This window comes from Panthera leo, chromosome D1 (genome assembly GCF_018350215.1).
Source record: "Panthera leo isolate Ple1 chromosome D1, P.leo_Ple1_pat1.1, whole genome shotgun sequence".
Lineage (NCBI taxonomy): Eukaryota > Metazoa > Chordata > Mammalia > Carnivora > Felidae > Panthera > Panthera leo.
In genome coordinates this window covers 82784079-82809534 of record NC_056688.1, presented here as the reverse complement: position 1 = coordinate 82809534, position 25456 = coordinate 82784079, and the positions used below count along the sequence as shown (strand labels likewise).

The window sequence follows — 25456 nt, the reverse complement described above, 5'->3', positions numbered from 1 at the left end:
AGAGCTGCATGCTCTTCCAAATGAGCCAGCAGGGTGCCCCCAAATAGTCAGCTTTTAATACATACTATGTAAGAAATATACATATACATTTTAACAGAATAAAAGTGCTGATACAGATTTTTATTTGTACATTTATATGTACATTGAATTTTCCATTAAGAATTATCTCTTACTTTTTGAATGAGAGATTTAAAATGAAATTAAAATTGCTTTTGTTTAGAAGTCTGCAGTGTAGATGCATCATTATTTCTGCTTATTTAAAAACAAAAATCAGAAAAAAGAATTTTATAAACCTCTGAACATTTATTACTTTGCATAGACTAAAGAAAATATGATTTTCAAATGCTCACAAGTGAATTTTAAGAGATATAAAAAACCTACTTAGGCGTATTGGATTCTCTCATGAACTATTGGTTGTAACATAATAAATACTTCAATAAAAATGACTTTAAGCACAAATCATGTATCATATATTACATGAAATAGAAAAGATGTCTCTCAAATGATTCATGTCTCTCAAATGACCCTAGAAACTCCAAAGAGAAGATTATATAATAACTAATATACAGTACTTAAAACAAAATGAATATACAAAATAGAGATATCAACTAAAAATTGTGTGCTGTTATTAAATTTAATTTCTTAATAAGCAACGAACTAAAACCTCTTAAGAACTGATGTACTACACAGTGGTATTGATGCTATATTAAAATGATTAGTAGAAAGCAGTCAAGAAGAGATTCAGAAACGTAAGACACTTGTTTTATATCCATTATATTCAATTAGAAAAGAAATACACATTCATTTTTAAGACCAGTGTTTATTTTCTGTATGTACTGTTTGAATTTCACAAAAACATTTTCCAGCATAAACTCATTCATGTATTTTATTATACATTCTACAGCAAAGACTAAGAACCAGGCAAGAATGATTGTGGCAAACAGCCTAGATACAGAAAATAACATATATTTTTACACTACAACATTTGAAACTAATTTGGTATTTATCGAAGAAAGGATTTCTATTCAAGATTTTTTTCTATCACGGTATTAGCTTCCCAGGGCTGCTGTAACAAATTACCACACATTAGGTGGCTCTGAACAACAGAAACATATTGTCTCGTGGTTCTGGAGTCTGAAGGTCTGAAATAAAGGTGTCAGCAAAATTGTTGGCTCCCACTTCAGACTGAGGGAGAATCCCGTCCATGCTTCTCTTAGGTACTAATGGTTGCCAGCAATCCTTGGTGTCCTTTGGCTTGTAGATGTATCATTCTGATCTCTGCTTTTATCTTCATGTGACATTCTTCCCTCTCTGTCTTTCTTCTCTTCTTAGAAGGATACCATACACATTGGATTAAGGGCCTGCTCTGCTCCAGTATGACCTCAGCTTAAGTACTTACATCTGTAGTGACCACAGTGCCAAATAAGGTCATATTCTGATGTTCTGAGAAGGACATGAATTTTGGAGCGGAAACACTATTCAATCCAGTGCAGTTACGTTCCATTCAATGTTAAAGAAAAAATTCCCATACTATACAGGATCCAAAAATGATGAATAAGTGAATCATTGTTATATATGAGTGTGATCTCCTATTTTCCAATCAGATACTCATACAGGTATTCACCTTTTGGAATTTTCTCATTCACAAATATGACTTACATGCAAAACATTTTTTTTTCAGAAAAGATTAACTTGGGTGCATTCATTTCTTTCTAAATTGAGGACACTGCTCCCTAGAATATTTTCTAATTCTGCATAACTAGAAATTACTTTCACTGCAGAATTGCTCAGACTTGAATACAGCCTATACAGTAAAAGTTGTGGGGCACATGGGTGAGCTAATCAGTTAAGCATCCAACTCTTGATCTTGGCTCAGGTCATGATCTCACAGTTCGTGAGTTCAAGTCCTGCGTCGGGCTTTGTGCTGATGGCACAGAGCCTTCTTGGAAATCTGTCTTTCCTTCTCTCTGCTCCTATCCCACTGCTCTCTCTCTCTCTCTCAAAATAAATAAATAAAATTTAAAAAAATAAAAGTGGCGCACAAGCTTGAGAACTAAAGTTAAATATCACAGAGGTAGATAAAGTAAATCTAAGGAGAATTAAAGTATTTAATTCTTATCTTTTGCCCATAGTTATGTTAATATTTTATTCACTTGTACTCACCAATTCAGAATGTCATCATAGTGGAGAGAATGAATTTTCCCTGTATTTGAATAGTTTACTAAGCATATTAGTAGTATAAATATGATATCAGGAACTACTTAAGAAAGCAATCATTTATATACACCTTTATTCAACATGCCAATGTACCCTTTGACTATATCTCTCATTCATCCTTCAAGTCATAATTCAAGCATCACGTTGTCAGGCCTGGTTTCCTTCAGTAAATGAAATCCCTACTAGATGTTCGTATCCCTGTATTGCTTCTTTGTAGCTTTTACCACTGTGTTAATTTTACATTGACTTTTGTGATTATTTAACTACCATCACTCTTCTCCACTAGACTCTAAACTCTACAGGCCAGATACTGTGACATACTTTACTCACCTTTATTTCTCTGCCTAGTTCAATGCTTGCTGAATAATTAAAAAAAAAAAAATAGAAATGTTTATTTATATATAAAAAGTTTATACGTGAATTATGAATCAATGTCATTAAGAATCCTCTACCAAGTGAACGTCTCCTGAAAAAACATTTTACTATTACAGTACTGTTGGGTAAATAAAAACATTAAAGGGCACATTCATTTTAAACTTTTTTTTTTTTTTTAAATGTCTATTCATTCTTGAGAGAGAGGGACAGAGTGTGAGAGGGGGAAGGGCAGAGAAAGAGGGAGACACAGAATCCAAAGCAGGCTCCAGGCTCCGAGCCGTCAGCATAGAGCCCGCTTCCAGGCTCGAAATCACAAAACGTGAGATCATGACCTGAGCTGAAGTCAGACACTTAACCAAATGAGCCACCCAGCCAAAGGGCACATTCGTTTTAATATCTTTAATATGCCCTATATTTTATTGCAATAGACTTGGTTGAATTATTTTGAATAGCTCAATTAAAAAATGCCAGATTCAAATGATGACAGATTTTATTATTTGTCAAAGACATTCTGGGATATTATTAAAATATAATTGACTTTAAATATTATTTTTATGAAACATTCTCTATGAGGGCTATTGAACAATTTTGCATTTTTACTTTATAATATATAAAAATATAGTACATATCATATTGCAAAATTCCTTTAAAACAATGAACTCTGTAATTTCAAAAGTGACATTTCTCAGTATGATGCATTTTAAAAATAATACTTGAAAATTTAAAATTTACATAATACCTGTATTTGAGAAGACTATGGTACTTACTAATTAATTACTCCTAAATAGAAATGAAAATTTCTTTGATGATCTTTACTTACTTATTATTTATTACTTGACCCATAGAAAGTTTGTTGCAAATCTGAATATCTAAATTCAGAACTTAGAAAATACAGATACAATTATAATCTCTATCTTCCGACAGTTTGAGTGTTCATACTTAAATAAATACACATAGTATTCTTCTTTTTAAAAATTTTCCATGATTAGGGAAAGGACTACATTTCAAAAGTCAAATATAATGCTCAGATAGAGACATTTGTCCAGTTTTGGGATGCTGCTTCTCCTTGAGTTGAACCTTCTGTGTCATGCTAGTATTTCTGAGATTTTCTTTCTAAGACAAAAAATGGTAAATACCCTCAATTTCCACACATATATAGTACATGTTTCTCTATAGATCCCATACTTCCTTATATTAAGTTATTCAGGAATATCCAATAAAAGAAGAGAAACTCTGAGGGAAAACTTGAAGGACCACATGATGAAAACTTTATCATAATTTGATGGCTGCTCTAAGCTTGGCTGAGCGTGCTCTGGGGTTATCCTGTACATCCTGATCTTCTGGAGTAAGTACTTTCTTGTGTATCAATTCCCACATTAAAGGGGCTCTGCTTATAGAATCTCCTTCCTTGTTTTCATAACTTGAACCTAATTGTGATGCTTGTATCACCTTCTGTCTGGCACTTAGGTTAAACCTTTCTGTCATGCTTATCCCAAGCAAGAATCGTTTGACAATGCGATCCTCTAGTGAATGGAAGGAGAGGGCAACAAGGCGACCACCAGGTCTCAGAAACTTCTGAGCTGTCTTCAATCCTATGTAAAGTTCATTGAGCTCATTATTTACAAATATTCGAAAAGCTTGGAAAGTCTTGGTAGCAATATGGGTAGATCGTTGTAGCAAGTCTTTTCGTGCAAAAATAGCAGATGGAGGAAATGCACCTATAAAAAAATTTAGTAAAAACAGGAAAAAAGGAGAGGAAAAATTAATATTTTCTACTCTAAGTCTACGTTGTATTGTGTGTGCATATATTTAAGGAACTAAGTTTCTTTAGAAAATTGTGGCATTTCAGCCATACTTTCCCATTTTATTTCCAACCATTCAACCAAGATTCAAACTATTGTGTCAGAAACAGGTTTCATAACTCATAAGAGTAACTGGTGTCAAACACGGAGCAGATAAAGAGGTAGCCAAATTTTTGAAAAAATAATGATTAAAAAAATTTCCCAACTTAGGTGAAAGACATTAACTCACTGATACAAGTTCAGTGAACCCCAAATATAATGAACAAAAGAAAACTGCATCTAGGCACATCATAATCACACTATTACAAGCTAATCAGAAAAATCTTGAATACAACGAAGAAATACATTACATAAAGAAGAGCAAAGATATGATTAACAGTTATTTTCTCATTAGAACAATTGAAGCTATAAAGTACTAGAATAACATTCAAATTGTTAAGGAAAAATATCTGTCTTCCAAGAAGGCTATCTAAAACTATTCTTCAGAATTAAAGTTCAAAGACATTTTTAAATGAATAAAAAAATGAGAGGATCCACTGCTAATATGTCTGTATTCAAGAAATGCAAAAGGAAATACTTTCATGTTGAAGTAAAATGACACCAGATGATAATTTGCATATACAGAAAAAAAGAGATTATAGATACATCTTTATATATTAATTCTTCTCTTAATTTCTTTAAAATACAGGACGCTTTAAGTGAAATTACAACAATTTTTTACATTTATAAATATTTTAATATAGATAGATATGTCCTGTATATGATAGGCAATAGTGTGAAGGATTAGAGTGGGTAAATGGAACCATACGCTTGCAAGATTCATGTTTTGCTAGAAGTTAAAGTTGCATATTGTGGTCCCTAGAGCAATCGATAAAAATAATGCAAAGAAATAAAGCTAATAATCTAACAGAGAATAAAAATAATACAAAAAAATTATTGGTTAACACAAAAGACAGAAGAGAACAAGAAACAAAAATGAGGCAAAGAGAAGACAAATAGTAAAATGGCAGACAGTAAAACCAAATATATCAATAATTACATAAAGTATAAATGTACTCAACATCCCAATATAAATGCAGAGGTCATCAGATGGAAAAATAGTGAGACCTAACTACACTGTCTAGAGAAATGTGGAGAAATGTACTCTAAATATAAAAACAAACAGAAGTGAAAGCAAGGAACAGGCTGTGGAAAGTTATGCCATGTACACAGAAGCATAAAGAAGAGAGGTCATTATATATTATTATATCATAATATATAATAATGATATTAATATTAGAAAAAACAAGTTTTTGAAAAAAGGGAGAATTCCTAGACCCAAAGAGGAACATTTCCTATTGACAAAAATGTCAATACAGCAGAAAGATACAACTATAAGTGCATATGCACCAAATAACATAGTTCTCAAAATTTCAATGAAAGAGAGTACCTGTACAAAAGAAGATGAACTTCAATTCTTACTACACACTATACACAAAAAGCAATACAAAATGGACCACAGACCTAAGAGTAAATACTAAACATAAAATATATATCTGACAAAACTCTCTTATCCAGAATATATAAGGAAATCTGACAACTTAATAAAAAGAAGCTAAACCACCTATTTGAAAAAAAAGGCAAAAATTTGGACAAACACTTCACAAAAAGAAACACAAAAAGTCAGTAAACATGTAAAGACATTCATCATTATTAGCCATAAAAATGCACATTAAAACCACAATGAAATACCAGCACACATCCACTAGATGCTACATCCTAGAAAGCAACAAACTATTGAAAATGACCCAAGAGGGGCGCCTGGGTGGCTCAGTCGGTTAAGCGGCCGACTTCAGCTCAGGTCATGATGTCGCAGTCCGTGAGTTTGAGCCCCGCGTCGGGCTCTGTGCTGACAGCTCAGAGCCTGGAGCCTTTTTCAGATTCTGTGTCTCCCTCTCTCTGATCCTCCCCCGTTCATGCTCTGTCTCTCTCTGTCTCAAAAATAAATAAATGTTAAAAAAAAAAAAAAAATTAAAAAAAAAAAAAAAGAAAATGACCCAAGAAAGAAATAGATAATTTGAACAGAACTATTACAAGTGAAAGGATTAAACCAGTAATCAAAAGCAACCCACAAAGAAATGTCCAAGCCCAGATGGCTTCACTGCTGAATTGTGCCAAATATTAAAAGAATTAATAACAATACTTCACAAATGCTTCAAAAAATTTTGAAGAAAAGAGAACACTTCTCAAATTACTTTATGAGGCCAGTATTACTATGAAACTAAAACCAAAGGCATCACAAGAAAATTACAGATCAATATCTCTTATGAATATAAACATTAAAATCCTCAACAAAATATTAGCAAAGCAGCATATTAAAAGAATTATATGCCATGACCAAGCTGCATGGTCATGACCAAGGATAGCTCAACACATGGAAATTGACCAATGTAATACATCGTATTTATGGAATGAAGGAAAAAAAAAACACATGATCATTTCAATGGATGCAGAAAAAAGCATTTGAAAAATTTCAACACTCTTCCATGATAAAAACACTCAAGAACTAGGAATAGAAGGAAAGTACCTCAACATAATGAAGCCCGTATATGAGAACCCAGACCTAACATTATACTTAATGGTGAAAGACTGAAAGTTTTTCTTCAACGATCATGAACCAGCAAGGATACCCATTTTTACCACTTCTATTCAACACAGTACTGGAAGTTCTAATCAAGGAATCAAACAAGAAAAAGAAATAAAAGGCATCCAGATTGGTAAGGAAGAAGTAAAATTATCTGTTTACAGAGGACAGGATCTTCTATGTAGAAAACAATAAAGATTACGCATATACACACCTTGTGAGAACTAACAAATGGATTCAGCAAAGCAGCAGTATATAAAATTAACATGCACAAATCAGTTATGTTTCTACACTTAATAATAAACAATCCAAAATGAATTTTTTTCACTAGGGTTAGTTCATTATTTTTTTAAATATGAAATTTATTGTCAAATTGGTTTCCATACAACACCCAGTGCTCATCCCAAAAGGTGCCCTTCTCAATACCCATCACCCACCCTCCCCTTCCTCCCACCCCCCATCAACCCTCAGTTTGTTCTCAGTTTTTAAGAGTCTCTTATGTTTTGGCTCCCTCCCTCTCTAACTTTTTTTTTTTTTCCTTCCCCTCCCCCATGGTCTTCTGTTAAGTTTCTCAGGATCTACATAGGAGTGAAAACACATGGTATCTGTCTTTCTCTGTATGACTTATTTCACTTAGCATAACACTCTCCAGTTCCATCCACGTTGCTACAAACGGCCATATTTCATTCTTTCTCATTGCCATGTAGTATTCCATTGTGTATATAAACAGAATTTCTTTATCCATTCATCAGTTGATGGACATTTAGGCTCTTTCCATAATGTGGCTATTGTTGAAAGTGCTGCTATAAACATTGGGGTATAAGTGCCCCTATGCATAAGCACTCCTGTATCCCTTGGGTAAATTCTTAGCAGTGCTATTGCTGGGTCATAGGGTAGATCAAAAATTTGATTCCCAATAGCATCAAAAAGAATCAAACACTTAGGAATAAAGTTAAAAAAAGAAATGTAAAATTTATGCTATGAGAGCTACAAACAATATTTTAAAAATTTGTTTAAGATGGCAATACTCCTTCCTCCAAATTGGTTTAAGATTCAATGCAATCTCTATCAGATCCCAGCTGACTCTTTTATATAAACTGACAAGCTAATTCTAAAATTCACATGGAATTGTAAGAGACCCAGAACAGTCAAAGTGATCCAGGGGTGGGGTGGGGGGATGAAAAAAAAAAAAAAAAAAAGAGAATGAAGGAGGACTCACACTTAAGGATTTCAAAACTTTCTAAAAAGTAATGGTAACTAAGACAGTGTGGTACAACAGACAGAGAGATCAAAAGAATCTAATTGAAAATCCAGAAATAAACCCTTCTATCTATGAGCAACTGATTTTTGACAAGAGTGTCAAAGCCATTCAATAGGGAAAGAATGGTGTATTGAACAAACAGTGTTGGGACAACTGGGTAGTCATATACTAAAAACTGGAGTTGGACCCTTAAGTTATATAGAAAAATTAACTCAAAATGGATCAAAGACATCAATGTAAGAGCAAAAATTAGAAAACTCTTAGAAGAAAAACACAGGGATAAATATTAATGACATTGAATTTAGCAAATAATTCTTAGATATGACACCCAAATCACAAAAAAAAAAAAAAAAAAAAAAAAAAAATTGTACTTCATCAAAATTAAAAATTTTGTTCTTTAGGGGCATGTGGGTGGCTCAGTTGGTTAAGCAACTGACTCTGGATTTCGGTTCAGGTTATGATCTTTTGTGTCATGACTTTGAGCCACAGGTCAGGCTCTGCACTGACAGTGTGGAGCCTGCTTGGGATTCTCTCTCACTTTCTCTTTGCCCCTCTCCTGCTCGCCGTCTCTCTCACTCAAAATAAATAAATAAGCTTAAAAAAAAAATTGTTCTTGAAAGGACACAATCAAGAAAATGAAAAGACAACCAAAAGAATGGGGAAAAAACTGCGTATCATATAACTGACTAGAGATTTGTATCTAGGGTATGTAAAAGAAGAAAATTACAAAGTGATGCATGTATGTATGATAGTATTTACATTTTAAAATATGCACATCAAAAGAGACAAGCCCCATCTAGTTTTCAAGAATAGGGTTAAATAAAAAGTGTTGATTTAATAAATCAATGAATATAATTTTATTTAGACCTACTCCATTGGCATACAAATTATATTAAAGTATAATGTTCAAAGCATTTATACAGAAATTTTCTATTTAAATTTTTGTTTAATCGTGTCTTAAAATTTTTGTTCCTAGAGAGTATTATCCCAGAGAGATGTAATCCTTCCAGTCCAGATTTTCTATGGATGAAGATCTGAGAGTGTGGCTACAATCCTGGCACTTGAGTTTCCTTGGCATGCTTCTTACAGCAAAGTAAATTATACAAGGCTGGTACCTTGGTACACATTTTAGTAACCTGCAGGTCCAGAAGTACATTAAGACACACCTGATTAAGCTTCTTGGGGAACTGGATCAGCGAATGAAAGAAATAGTATCTTACTTGTACCAGGGAGCTGAGAACCTGGCTGTCAACAGTTAACCAAATCAGTGTTATGGATTCACTCTTTCCTCTACCAAAACTACTCTGATGAAAGGCTCTTAGAAGATGTTAGATGTTAGGAAATTTATCTTCTAACAACAGGTCTCTCAGAAGCAAACTATCAAAGACAAAGCTGAAGAGGGAGATCACCTCTTTTCTATTTGCTATTCAATCTCCCTGCTTTCCACAGAATGAGTTTTGGTCACTGGGAAATGTATTTTAAAACATTTGAATATCTGAACAAATACACAACTCTTCATATTTTAGAGCATGAATTTAGAGGATGCTTCAGGAAGGGTGTATTCCTAAAGACTTGCATGAGTCAAACCTTGCATAGTTCAACACTAATTTTCTCAAAGAAGAAATGTAATATAGAATACATTTTAATTTACATGTATTTTGATGTAAAATAGGAGGTTAACATCCATGGAGCACATGAAGCAACAAATAACGTAGCATTTAAAAAAATGTTTTTTCTTAACATTATCTCTAGTATTTTGTAGAAATAAAAGGATGGCTCAAAAGGTTAATTCCCTAGCTTTCCTGGTTCTTATCACATTTCAAGGATATATATTCGAGGATGTTGTTCTAACAGCACTGAATTAGTCAGACCTGGCTATATGTTAACTAATTTGATGAAATAACACAATGGCAGAGAGCTTAAAAATATTTGCTTGATATTGTCAATGAATGTATTTTTAAAAACTAATGAAAATAGAAAATGCTAAAATCATAACTCAAATCACCATGCAAATTCTAATATAAACAACAGCATTGGTTGACATAAAGTATGGTAGGCATTTCCATTTACCAGCTAAATGGTACCTTCCCATGGCTGAATTATCATTATAATTCATTCAGCCAGCTAGCTGTGAAATTATGAGATCCCCAATTATTTTAAATGAAGGGATCTGTTTTTATTTCAAAGTATTTCACATAACGTGAGAATTTATTCATATTTTATATTATACAACCTCATGTTTATATAATTAATACTTACATTAAACATATGCATACTGCATACGAATCTGCAGCTGAAAAATTAACACCACTGTGATCAGACAAGTTTTCTTTATAGGGTCTAATTAGGCCTTGCCAATGTCATATAATAGAGAGAGAAAACAAGAGCTTTCATTTTATTTAGGAATGGTCTTAAAGATAATAGGAGAACTCCAATCCATGAAAAGCTTTTCTTCCAGGGCTTTCTTATTTTGCTTAGAAAATCCTAAACTAGACTCTGTGAAATGAGTTTCCTGGACAGGATTTCCAGGTGTGGTCCGGTGACCTCCTCAAGCCCCATCTTTACGGGAAGATAAAGAACTGCAATGGGCAAACGATGTGTTCCGTGGAGTTTTCTGGTGCTGCTCTGGGGATCAGAAGTACATATGCTGCCTTATTTTAGAGAAGTTCAATTTCTAGGACTACCCTTCCTTTATAAACTGGCACTTCTGTGTCTGTAATTTATAGGAAGAAAGGCTGACGATGCAGATTGTATAAAATGAAATTAAAAAGAAAAAAACAGAATTTAAACAGCCAGTAATGGAAATTAAAATAGTAAAAACAAAACATCAACTGGCAATGGTACACATAGACAAGAAGAAAAGACAATCCTACTATCAAGGATTAAGCAAAGATTTTTGGTCTGAATTAGCAAGTTTAAAGACAATCAGTAAATGTCCTGTGCCTGTAAGGTACCAAAAATGGACTTGCTTGTGAAAGTCACTGGCCAGAGAGCAGGGGCCAGAGTTCTCCTAGGTAAGCAGAGACTATGTGGGAACATCTGCTGGACTCTAAATTAGGTCAGAGAAAGAAAAATATTAAAATGAGACCTGGTTCTTGCCCCTGAGGAACTCACTGTTTTGCAAGACGTCTTCCTTCTCCCACCTCCTTCTCATCGCTCATATTCTATTATCAGAAATAGAAACAGGTCTCTGATCTTCCCTCTATCCTGAGCTTAGTCACAGATCTTAGATGGCTAATTCATTTGATTAAGGGATACAGTAGGTAAGACAGAAAATATTGACTCAATCACAAATTTGGTCCTTTGATTTGGTGCTTAGAGAAAATCTCTTTTGTGTTTTCTAGTCCTTCAATGGACTTAGTTAACACCAGGCCAATGTGAATGAGTTCTAAGTGGGCAGAGGTGTGCTTACTCCTAGTGGAGCACTTGTCACACTCTACTCTGATTACTAGGTTACTTGTGTCTCAGTACCTTGACGCTGAATAGGAGCTATTTCATGTTCATTCTTCATATTCCTCATACTTAACAGAGAAGCTTGTGATTCTTAACCTTGACTGTACATCAATCACCTGTGGAGCCTTTGAAAAAAAAAGATGCCTGGCCCCAGTCCAGACCTATGGAATCAGTTTCAGGGGTTTATTACATGGGAATCACTACTTTTAAAAAGCTTCACAGAGGATTTTGATTGCAGAACTACTATAGTAAACACTCAGTAAATGTTTATTGAAAAGATAATAAATAGATAATGAATGGAAAAAATAAATGGATAAGTGAAGAGTATAATATTCAATCATATAAATGAACGACTAAATGAAGGGCATATTTTTAGTCACACAAAACATTATGAACTGAATTTTCAAATAATGTTGTGAAATGCCCTACTTTTTGGCCAAATGTGAATATGGGTAACAAATTATGATTTTAATGGGACAACAGAACTCTCAAATTTGCTAGTTATTTCATTATCTCAATATAATTATTCCTATGTATTTAATGATATTTTATAATGGCTGGGAATGAATGTCTTTAATGAATCAATTATTTGCACATGCAACAGAGCACCTGCAAATAATTTTAACCTCAGGAAATGCAAACTTGCAAGCCTTTATTAACTGAAAGTAACCAATGAGCAAGGTGAACGTTTTTGCATATTTCTTCTACAGAATAAAATAAGACATGAGAATGATCTTCAATGATATCAACCCAAAATTTTTTCCACAAAGATTAGTGCACAATACTGTTGATATTTTTTGTAAGCTTTTATTTCACTTAACACCTATGAAATCCTTAACCATGAGTTTTCTCAATTCTTCAAAATAGCAGAACTGCTTTCCTCCGAATACGTTTTTTTTTTCATGTTTTGAGGTTTTTTATATCCTTCTAATACTTTATGATTGCAAAATTATGCTAGTAAATCTGACTACAAAAGGGAATTAAAGGTTAACATACATTTAACAGCAAGATGTTTTCGAGTTAAGTACACTTTTAACAATGTATAGTTAAAAGTAAATGTACATTAAATCCACTATGCGGTAACAAGTTGTAATTTCAATTCAATTTTACATTATTTGATACTTACCTCTCACACAGTAATTTGGGAAAATTTCTGACATACGAGATTGACCCTAGCTGTTCAAGAAAACTGTTGAGTTCTGCCTCATTAAAGGTACTCGCTTCTCACATTCCAAATCAAGTTTGTTGTTGCAAGATTTTTAAAGTTCCTGACAGTCTCATATGGTTACTCTTCCCTTTCTCTCATATCAGCAATTTTTGACAGCTCTATATCCGAATTGTATCCAGAACCCCACCATTTCTCACCAGTTCCACTATCACACTAGTCCAAGCCATCATCATCTTTTCCACACAGCCACCAGGTCAATCCCTTTTTTTGGGAGAGAGAGAGAGAGAGAGAGAGAGAGAGAGAAGGGAGGGAGGGAGGGAAGGAGGGAGGGAGGGAGGGAAAGAGAGAAGGAAGGTACGCAGTGAGGGAGAGGGGCAGAGGAAGAGAATCTTAAGCAGGCTCCATGCTCAGCATGGAGCTCAGCTCACACAACCCTGGGATCATGACCTGAGCTGAAAGCAAGAGTCCTACCCTCAACCAACCAAGTCACCCAGGCACCTCAGACCACTTCTTTTCATATAAAAATTAGATCATGTGATTATACTATTCAACACCTTTAGTGTCTTTCTATCACATGATTATAAACTGAAGGGTCGCCTGGCTGGCTCAGTCGGTTAAGCAGCGGACTCCTGATTTCGGCTCAGGTCATGATCTCAGAGTCTTGAGATCCAGCCCTGTGTCAAGCTCTGTGCTGAGCGTGGAACTTGCTTAAGATTCTCTCTCTCTTTCTCACTTTCTCTTCCCCTATCCCTTGATTGTGCTCTCTCTTTCTCTCTGTTCCCCTCTCCCCTGTTCGTGCTCTCTTAAAAAAGAAAAGATTTTAAAAAAGAAAGAAAAACTGAAGTTCTTACCTTGGTCAAGTGTCTCTGTGCCATATGCAACTACTGCTACCTACCACTCCCATTTCTTTGACCTCACCTTCCTAACCTTGAGCTCTGTACTCTTAACTGAACCATGGCATTTTCCTTCCTGGGACCTTTGACTTCCCTCACATACCTGGATGGCTTATTCCCTACTTCATTCAGGTCTATTCTTAAGTATCTCAGAATTAGATAGCCTTTGACCACAGTTATGAAAAGTAGTATCCTGTCACTAAAGTCCCTTACATTGTTTAATTTTTTTCCTAATATCTTATCAGGAACAAATATTCACTTGTTTACCACCTGTCTTCCTCCGCTAGATTATGTACTCAGTGAAAACAGAGAACTGTTTGTTCACTGCCATAAATCCTTTGCACCAAGAAGAGTTGGTGGATTTAACGAATGATTTCATTTGTACTTTAAATTTATAAACATAATTATTATTTAAAAAACAAACAAAAACATATCATTAGTTGTACATGAAGTAAAACATTAATGTCATTACTCCTTAAATCCCACCCCAAGAAGCAACTGAGAGGTATACTTTATAATTTTTTTCCTGATAAACACATATGACATTGTATATGTAAATGTATCTATGCATATAAATATATTTGTAAGAAGGAAATGCACAATAATCTGCAACTTGCTTTGTTTACTTATCATACTTTAAAAAATAATTTCAGTTGTAGAGATGAATGTAATTCATTTTGCTTGTTCATATAACAAATGGGTGTAGTGTGCACCACAGTACCAGAATACCATGGTAATTAAGACAGAGGCAGTCTCTACTCTGGTGGCACTCAAGCTGCCATCACAGCAGTAACATTTAGGATTGTCTCTATTTTTGCTATCACAAAAATATTGCAGTAAACATGTGAAATGCACATTTTAAATTTCTGCATGGTAGAAAACTCCACAAAGTAAAAAGACAGCCACACTGTGGGAAAAAAAAAAAAAAATATGTGTAACTATTTGAACCTATGATAGTCATCTATAGGATTAGAGTTTTTAGGTCAAAGGCTATTTACGTCCATTTAAACTTGAATCAATGCTTCTAAATTCACTCTCAATAGATTGTACCAATTTATTTCCATCAATAGCACATGAGTCCATCCCCCCATATCTCCACTAGTACTAAAACTAGCTATCTTTTAAACTGTAACTAGTCTACTATACTGAGCAAATGATAGTTTATAGTTGTTTTAATTTACATTTCTTTGGCAATTAGAATTGGGCATCCTACCAAATCTAATGGCCATTTGATTTCAGCTATGAATTTACTGAGCAAACCCTTTGTCCATGTTCTTATTCTGAGGTTGCTTTTTTTTCTTTATTGATTTAAGAGAGCTGTTTATAAAATAAGGATATTAAACTGTTTGTCTTATATATAGTTGCAGATATGTTTCCTGGATTGTGACTATCTTTTTACTTTGTGGAGTTTTTCTGCCATACAGCCATTAAAACAGTATATAGACTTTTTTTTCATATTTTTTTAGATTTTATCAAGTTTAAAAAGGCTTTCCCCATATCAACATTATGTAGTTACAATCAACTGTATGTTCTCTGGTATATTTCTAGTTTTATTTCCTATATTTAAATATTTAATCCACAGAAGATTTAATTTTAGTATGGTATGAGGCAGGGATCTAACTTCATTTTTTGAAAATTACATAGCCAATTATCCCATTACATGGTACATTAATTCCCTACTCATTTGAAGTACCACTTTGATCATATACTACATTAAAAAATTTTAATGTTTATTCATTTTTTGAGACACAGAGAAATAGAGCATAAGCAGGGGAGGGGCACAGAGAGAGGGAGACACAGAATCTGAAGTAGGCTCCAGGCTCTGAGCTGTCAGCACACAGCCTGACACAGGGCTCAAACCCACAAACCGTGAGACCATGACCTGAGCCGAAGTCCAATGCTTAACTGACTGAGCCACCCAGGAGCCCCTAAAAATAATTTTTTGTTTGACCTTAACTATTTAATAACTAATACTAAAATTGTAAGAGCCCTAACTGACTAACCTAAACCTTCCTGGTTGCATTATATTCACCTGGCCAGATTATTTTCCATAATTAAACTTCTATATTTCTCTTGTCATCCAAGTACACAAATTGTATTCTGGTATTTTGAGCACACAATTTTATTTATTTATTTATTTATTTATTTATTTATTTATTTGGTCTCTACTCTTGTCTTATTCCTTTGCTCTAGTTTTCATGATGCACCTTTCTGTACAGGGTATCTTCTTTCTTAAGCATAGTTCCACAAGGATGAAATATGTTTGTGTATCATTTTAAATCATACCCATTGTTTTCACCGATCCAAACCCTGATTTATTTAGTCCATTTATTAGTTGAATGATATCTGACATTAACTGAAATTGTTTCAATTAAAACTGGCATCAGCAATATTTGGTAAAATGCAGTAATGATGGGGTTAAGTGTCTGACTTCAGTTCAGGTCATGATCTCTTGGTTCCTGAGTTGGAGCCCCGCGCATAGGGCTCTGTGCTGACAGCTCAGAGCCTGCAGCCTACCTTGGATTCTGTGTGTCTCTCTCTCTGTTCCTCCCCCTCTCGCACTGTCTCTCTGTCTCTCAAAAATAAATATAGATGAAAAAAAAATTTTTTTTAATGCAGTAATGACAACCCGAATAACACATCATTCATTCACTTAGTATTTATTATGCACAGTGTACAAAACACTGGGGATTAAAATGTTTATGAGGACATCTTATTTAGTCCTTGCCCTCAAGAAATTTAAACCCAAGAATGGTATGTAAATATTGTGTAGAGGGCTATAAAGGATTGTACACAGTATGAAGGGAACAAAACAGGAAAAAAAAAAAGGAATTTTGATCCCCTGGAAAGACAGCATTTTCCAATCTACTGTTCTGGAGACAGTGACCTTGTGAACTATATAGCACTTTCAACCCCTATCCAAATACCAATGTGTCTGTTGTCAAGTGAGTCTGAGAAATGCAGCATGCTATACTCCTCTTTTGGAGAGCCACAATGCCCATTAGCATGGTAAAGCTCTGCAGATAATTGTTTAACTTTGTTTACCTCGTATTTCCAAACTTCCTGAAACAAAAACTTCAATTTTATAACCATCCATTCCATAGAATTTGTTTTCTGGGTAGGAAAATACTTAGAAGTATGCTTGGTGTTAATCACTCCACACATGTTTTTTCATTAAGATTTTTTTTAAATGCTTATTTTTGAGAGACAGAGGGAGAATGGGGGTGGGGCAGAGAGAGAGGGAGACACAGAATCCAAAGCAGGCTCCAGGCTCTGAGCTGTCAGCACAGAGCCCTATGTGGGGTCTGAACCCATGAACTGTGAGATCATGACCTGAGGTGAAGTCGGATGCTTAACCAACTGAGCAACCCAGGTGCCCCTAGTTTTGTTTTTTTTTAAGTTTGTTTATTTACTATTTGAGAGGGACAGAGACAGTGCCAGTGGGGGAGGGGCAGAGAGAGAGGGAGAGAGAGAGAGAATCCCAAGCAGGCTCCATGCTGCCAGTGCAGGGACTGGCTTGGGACTCAAACTCACGAACCCATGAGATCATTACCTGAGCCAAAATTAAGAGTTGGACACTGAGCCACCCAGGCACCCTCTCACATATCTTAATTATGTCATTAAATCCCTATAATAATTCTGAGGGAAAAGCAGATATTCGTATTTGCATTTAAAGGTGAAAAACTGAGGGTTAAAGGCCTCTTCCCAAGTTCGCAGAGCTCAAATGGAAATCTGGGTCTTTTTAACATGAAGCCTATCCCTACACCTGTTCTTCCTATGAGACCGAATGAAGTCGACTCCTCCCAAAGAGAGGCCTAACATTTCTGACTAGTCCATCTGATAAACACACTCTGGGAAGGCCAGTTTTGTTTCGTTAAAAAAAAAAAAAAAAAAAAAAACATTTCATTATATAGGTTTGTTATGTTAATTTTTCAGTTTCTTGTGGATGTTCTTGAGTTTTCTTGTCTTTACGTGTGCTCAAAATAAGGCAACAATTTTAAGATGGTACATTCACCAAACCACCTCATCTCCTTTTTCCTGATTAGAATTTAAGGAAGTTAAGATGAAATCACATGGCTTAGAGTGATTTGCAGAAGCTCTGATTCCATGTCTAGTGTTTTATTTCGGGGAGAAAATGAGTGTGGAATCTTTAAGCCTGAATAGCCTTTTACTGAGAGATGTTGTAATGGAACCCAAATCACTTTGCATCAGGTTGCAAGAGTTTGGCTTTCTCTACACTTTTCCCTTGGGGAGATGTGCATTGTTAGGCCTCAAGACGGCACATCTGGTGAAGGCACCGAGTGCCCTGGTCTCTTACCCTGGGAACGGTAATGAATACCTTTGGCTTTTGTCCTTTTCGTTCTATTGAAAATAACATATTGTTAGCTCAGGTTATTAGACTGTACATTTGCCTCTCTTCTTCATCAGCTTTCTTGATAGTGGGTTTAAAAAAGAAACTGCTGTCATTATCAAAAGACTTTTGGGCAGGTACTGATTACATGTTTTTGATTAAGAATCTAGACTCACCAATGCAGTACACACTGGGGCCTTTCCTGACTCACTTGCTAGGAAAGGAGCCCTTTATAGTTGTTTTTATGCTCCAAAAATTAGTGCTTAATATTCTCTTGCTAAGCAAAATGAGGGGACAAGCTTGTGTAAAATTAGAAATAAAGGGTTCTGGTGGCTAAAGTCTTGGGAAATTAAACCCAGCTCTAAAACTTTTTCTTTAAAGCTTCTTGAGAAATATTGAAAGAGAAGAATGAAAGATTTTTTATACATTTTATATTATGCATTTCTTGTAAATACAGTTTCAGCAATGACAGGGCAGTGATCTTTGCTCTTGTTCTGTCTAGAATGCCCTTCTCCCTCTTCTTACAGTTTATGTCTACTCATCCCTAATGCTCACTAAGGTGGCATCTTCTCCAGGAAGATTTTGCAATAACCTTTTTATACATATTTCAACAAACTATTGCCATTCTACATTATTGGTCTATTAACATCTACTAGCTTGTAAAAGGTCCAAAGATCTTGTACTATCTTCATTTATATCCTCAGTCCCAGGTCTCAGTCCCAGGGCTAAGGCCTGGTGCACAGTAAGTGGTAAAGGGATAAAATCCACTAAATAAGAGACACTCCTCCAGTCCCAAAGATCAAGATGCACCATAAATGGTATTCTAAATGTGGACATTCCTGAAAGCGCTGGAATCTTTGTAAGATTTTGTGTGTATGTACAGTTTTATGTGGAGATAATCCAGGGTTTCTACTGAATTCTCAAATGCATCAGGGACCCCAAAGTAGGTAAATTCCTGGTAAAAAGAGTTGGCTGCGTTGTCAGCTTACAATTTGCCACCTTTAGTGACACCACCAAAAAAGCCTTTGCCTTCATGTAGTTTGGTTTTGCATTTTTAACTCCAGGAGTACCACCACTTAGCATCATCAGAGGCACGGATTGAGAACCCCCTTCATGCATGACAGCAGAAGCTGGAAACTGCATCAGTGAATACTCAGTTTTCTGCTGACTAACAAGGGATTTCATATTAAAAGTAAGAGAAAACCTTGCTTAGTAACAGTCTGCACTACATATAATAATAGAACACAATTTGTATGGGGAAGCTGTAAGATAGATTTCATTCATAAAAAACACCATGCTTCTGGCTAGATAAATGACTTGAAGTCCCAGAGAGAAATTATCATTTTTAGTTCTGGGATACCCTTATGCTACTTACACTTTTTAAAATTTAATACATTCACATGTTCAAATGTATTGAGATTTTTAAGCTTGTGAATGAAATTAGCAACGTGCTGTGGCTGTCAACGTGATGCATTGCAATTCCCCCTGAGTGGTAGGGTTTAAAAATTAATTCAGCTCTTGCACCTGTTTGCCGGCATTCGTCTGTTGAATTTCCATCACATTTAATAAGTCTCTGTGACGCAACTCGTGTCCTTTTGCCTGGACTCCTATAATACAGTGTTAAATTCTCACCCATTTGAAATTCAAGTAATATTACAAATTTCAAACTGTTAATTAAAATCTGTGAACTTGAATGGTTCTGGATAAAATTGGCTTTACTCAGTGAGGTTCTTTTTAAACTTCTTCATCGTCTCATCTAATCCCCAACTCCTACAGGTTAAGTCTGATGACAACATGATCTCACTACGGGTGGTTGAGGCTTACAAATCCTCATACAATAGGGAAAAAAAATCAAGTTATAGGCTTGAGCAAAAAAGATAAAGAGGAACATTACCTGCTGAGCTGAAATAAAAAACATGGCTTAGAATTAAAGAAAAGGACTGATATTTTTCATATATAATTTTTAAATAAAACATATAACACTATATAATATTATACTATACTATAATATAGTATAGTACTATACTTCTATAGTATCTAAGTCTTAAAATGTTGAGGGTAGATGGCATATCTCAAAGTGAATCATGACTCCTTTTACTTATTTAGGTGGTCAATATTAAATTTAATTATTGAATCTTTAAGAAGGAATTGAGGCCTATTTGCCAAATACTGTAAACACAAAACAGAAGAAGGTTCTAGCATATTTAAGACCCATAATAAGATACTTTATTTGAACCATTACTTTATATGAACAGGGCAGTGCAGTACTGCCCTCTGAGTTGGGACATTTGCACTTCCCAGCACTGGGAGATAGTAACAAGAAAAGGTATGTAACTGTGCTTTTTTGTGAGATGAGCAAATACCCAGACCTGATCCTTGGGATCCAAGGTAAGTTGCCTGCCCTCCTGTAGCATACTTAACCTGCAGTGGAACACTGATCAGCTGTTTACAATGATCTTTAAAAAATGTTTATCACTTCCACTGAAGCATAAGCTTGCAGAAGGCAGGGACTGCGTGTTACTCTCAGAAAGTAGGGAGTTTGCATTATCATAATTTTTCTCATAACACGCTTGTTGAAAGACTAACAGACTATCTGATTGAATTGAAGAATAGATGATTAATATCTCCAAGGGCCAATAGCATATGGATTTTAATTAAATCACAGGTTATAAGTAACTTTTTTCTACCACATCTAAATTCACTACTGAACTGCATTCTTCCATCTTTTATTTTTCCGCCTGTTCTATTCTACTACCTTGGTCTAGGAGCAGTGCTTTGAATAATGTCCAGTAAAGTCTTTTGGTTTTGGATGTGTATCCATTTTGAAAAATAATGTTTCGAAGGCAAAAGTCATATATGTCATTAACCTCATTAGGGAATTTAGACTAGAAAGAAAGTACACCTCTCCTCTCCAAAAATCTCTTAAATATGCACAAAAAACTATTACGGTTTTTAATAATAACCCTCACTAAGATGTATGCCAAATATTTAATAATAAGGATGTGATTAAATAAATTCTAATATTTCTTACTGATACACAGTATAGTGGCATCAAAGGTAGCATGATAAGATACCAAGTGAATAAATTTCAAAATTATATAAATTCAATCATTTCAACTAAATGATGTGAGAATAAATAAAGGTAAAGAGATAAAGAAAATATGTAAAATTATAATCATGTTATGGTGGTAGAGTGGTGTTACAAGCTTCTAAAAGTTTTCACTTGAATTCCTTAACAATGTTGTATATATGACCAACAAATGAAAATGCTTATATAATACAGAAAATCATGGATTTTACATATTTTTACATATATTTATAAAGTAGATTCTGTCAACAACTACATAAGGTAAATTCTTTTTACTGACTAGCTTTATCAAGTGGCTATCATATGTCTACCATTAGGGTAGGTAGTTTTACATTCTAATTTCTAATCATCATGGCCATCTTATAAGTTAGGAACTATTATCCCCATTTTAGACAGGATTAGAGTGGTTATATAACTTGTCTAAGTTCACACAGCTAGTAAACAGCAGGGCTGAAATCTGAATCCTGGTTTTTGTATAATTCCAAAGTTAATTTCTTTTTCAATTACTCAGTAACACAATAGAATGCAGTGACATAAACCCATAAATAATGCAAGGGTGATGAGACATTAAAAAAAGACTAATAAGGAAAAATGGGTAAGCAATATAGAAATACAGCATGTTGGCTTGATGATTTGAGTCTGTCATCAAAGTCCATTTCCATCTAAAGAGTACAGAGATAAATCAACAGCTTATAAATTCTACCTGTTAGATTACCTTTCTCAGCTTCAACTTTTGAGACAAATATCTGAAGCACACAAGACTCTAAATTAAGGCCTTCTAGTAGATTTTGCATAAATGTTAATATTTTTTGTTTGTTTTTTTTAAGGAAGGAAATGTAGTGCTTTCAACATGGTTGCAGTGTATGCTGTGTCTGAAACAGCTCATTGAATAATAATAATTAGGCAACAGAAATCTCCATTCAACAATAATTTATGTTACTATTAATAACAATCCACTTTCCCTTTTCAAAATCCATAGACCTTTTTGTGTGAGGTCTAACTTGTCACCTGGCTAATGAGATGCTGATGAATCTTGAATGAATTGGCAGCCAGCCCATCCTTAGAGTTCTTTAACGTGAGGAAGAAAAACTAGGTAGAAGGGTAAAGTGACAGCAGAGAATAATGTTTTCAACAAAAAAGGGGTGCTTTCCCCAGTCTTAGGCTTTTTGCACGCTGCTTCTCAAGGTTCAGGTTCCCAGTGCCTTGACTGCAACACTGCTGCATGCTGACATCTTAACCATTCCTTTAAAGAGTAAGACAGTTGTTGCTTGTATAGAAAGTCTTTCCTTTTCTGGTGAATTCGTTATAAAAAAATTTTTATAGTATTTGCTCTATTCACTCAAGTGCATTCGCTCATTCAATTATCCACTCACTCACTCATTCATTTTTTATGTGCCCATGCAACAAAAGTTGAAAAATAAATAGATTATCTACTAGAGGTGGATCTCTTTTGGGCATTTAAAATACATCGTTGGGGCACTTGGGTGGCTCAGTCCGTTGAGCGTCCGACTTCGGCTCAGGTCATGATCTCACAGTTTGTGGGTTCGAGCCCCACATCAGGCTCTATGCTGACCGCTTGCTCAGAGCCTGGAGGCTGCTTCAGATTCTGTGTCTCCTTCTCTCTCTGCCCCTCCCCCACTCACTCTTTGTCTCACTCTGCTTGTCAAAAATAAATAAACGTAAAAACATTTTTTTAAATACATTGTCTGATTTAGTAATCCAAGAATCTTGTAAGGTAGTTATCATAACCCATATTTTGCAGATGAAACAACAGAATCAGAGAAGGTAATAAATGCCCAAATTTACAAAGATAGGAAATGACACAGCTGGCTCAAATCTACCTGACTCAATAGTTCTTGCTTTCGTTAATCCAGTTTGTTGACTTCTTCAACATATCCTCTAACAGATGGGTGCTGAGGCTATTCAGGAAAATGAGATGTAGTCACTCTATCTTTGAGCTCACAAAGTATATAAGGGAGACAAAGTATAATGGAGCAAATGTTCATCAGATATATAAACAGCAGATAAACAGGAGATATATAAATATATTGAAAAAGTAAGCAACTTCAGGAGGAGGGTAAAAAGGAAAGTGCAGGAAGGATCCAAAGTAATGATACATAAGCCTAGTCTTAAAAGAAGTAGAGATTTTGTAGAGTAGGTAGGGGCAAGAGAAAACATGAAGAAGGACATATCCTGCAGAGGAAGATCATACACAAAAGGATGGAAGTGAGAAAACAGAAAGTGAGTTCTGGGAACCTAAATGGTGAGCAGTTTGGTGTAGATATGGAGGGCTGTGGTGGGGAGTGGCAGTGAAGAAATTAGGTTAAAAAGACAGGCAGAAGCCAGATCATGAAGGACCTTGTTTTTCATGTGAAGGTGTTTAAATTTTGTCTTACAGATGATAGGAACCTATTAAGAATTTTATGGAGAGGTGTGATGTTATGAGGCTTCTATTTATAAACATAACTCTGTAAGTATATTTTATAAATATGACTCTGGCAGAGTTTGAGGAGGTTGGGAGAGACAGAAGATAGAGTCCAGTTAAAAGATTAAGGTAGTAATTTTGGCAAAGATGATAAACATTTACAATAAAACAATGACAGTGGAAACCTGGGGTTGGGGAAAATAGAAGGATTTAAGAGACATTTAGAAGGCAGAACTGAAAAGTTCTAGTGATAAACCTTTACACTTCAACTCAAGGTTGATTTTCAGGTTTTGATTTGGGCTTTTGGGTAAATGTAGTTAGGTGCATTGGAAACTGGGTAAATGTAGTTAGGTGCATTGGAAATAGACAAAAAGGAAGGGTCAGTGGCACTCAGCAAGGTAAGATTTGGAACACTGAACTTTATATGCTTGTAGGACACATTGACTGATATGTTCAGAAAGTTGGGCAAATATTGGTCTAAAATTCAGAAGAAAGATTTCAGCTGCAGATGGGAATACAGATGATGTCAGATCTGTGGAAATGGATGTAGATGTCCAGCATCATATGTATTGTGAGAAAAGACCCAAGGACTGAAACCCCAGTAAATATCAACATTAAAGGCACAAGCAGAGGAAGAGAAATTAGTACTGAAAAATACAATCAGAGAGGTAGGAGGGAGATAAAAGGGAGATTATGTCATCATAAACATCAGTGGAGAAGGGGAAGGTAGTTAAAAGACAGAGAGTGGCAAAATATTCTGCTTCATTTTAGAATTATTTGTTTAGATGTCTAATACTCCATTAGAGTTTAAACTTCTTCTTATGAACATATAACAAGGATGGGCATATATATATATATATATATATATATATATATATAGAGAGAGAGAGAGAGAGAGAGAGAGAGAGAGAGAGATGTAGATAGATATGGATGGATGGATATATATATATATATATATATATATATATATACACACACATATATATGTATGTGTGTATATATATATATACATATATATATATACACATATATATGTATGTGTGTGTATATATATATATATATATATTACTGAAAAACAAAGAAAGTAGAAAAAGGGAAGTCGTCAAAAGGAAATAATCAAGAGATGTTAGAATTAAAACAGCAGTGCTTGTCCTGGTTTATTCATATTTCAATGTTTTAGAAGAAAAGGTTGGTCAAGTACCAGAGTGACACAGCTTAACAGATACACAAAATTGATGCTAACAATTATCAAGATTATGCTACAAAATGTCACATAACAGAAATAGAGGAATGAGAATTAAGCTTGAGATCAAATACATCAGGAATGAAGAGCCAATGGAAGTTTTTGAACAAGTAAATTAAATGATTAGTAAACTGTAATGTCTTAGGGGATTGGTTGAAATAATAAAAAATAAACATGAAATAATAAAAAATTGAGAGTGAAGTAACATTTAAGAGAAGAGAAAATATTAGTGATGAAATAGGATACAGAAGGGCCCCAGTACTTTGATTTATGTTTAGTTTCTTTGTATTGAAAACTCTACTCCCAGACTTGTCCCTTGGCTACTTATTCTTTAAGTCTTTGCTTAAAGGCCTCCATAAAACCCCTAACCTGCTATGTCTCCCTACTATACTTTCTCATGACTTTTTTTTTCTTAACATTTATACAATTTATAATTCTCTCTTTGAGGGATTATTTGCTTATTGCCTGCCCCCCCCCCCACACTGAGGCACAAAAAGATTAAATAACTTGTCAAAAATCACACATCCCTTAAGTAGCAAAACCAGGATATGAATGCA

General features: G+C 34.7%; 1 protein-coding gene across 6 annotated transcripts in view; it reads right to left on the bottom strand.

The window, feature by feature from the left end:
- METTL15 (methyltransferase like 15) overlaps positions 1 to 25456 on the bottom strand; it is a 248811-nt gene that overhangs the window by 55031 nt on the left and 168324 nt on the right. For 5 of the 6 annotated variants that reach the window (XM_042904248.1, XM_042904247.1, XM_042904246.1 and 2 more), the window contains one exon: positions 3357 to 4310. The exons of the other annotated variant lie outside the window; for it this stretch is intronic. In XM_042904248.1, coding sequence (XP_042760182.1) covers positions 3865 to 4310 — 446 coding nt within the window. In that variant the 3' untranslated portion in view covers positions 3357 to 3864. Of the gene's footprint in view, positions 1 to 3356; positions 4311 to 25456 lie in introns of those variants that run through there. 6 annotated transcript variants of the gene reach the window in all.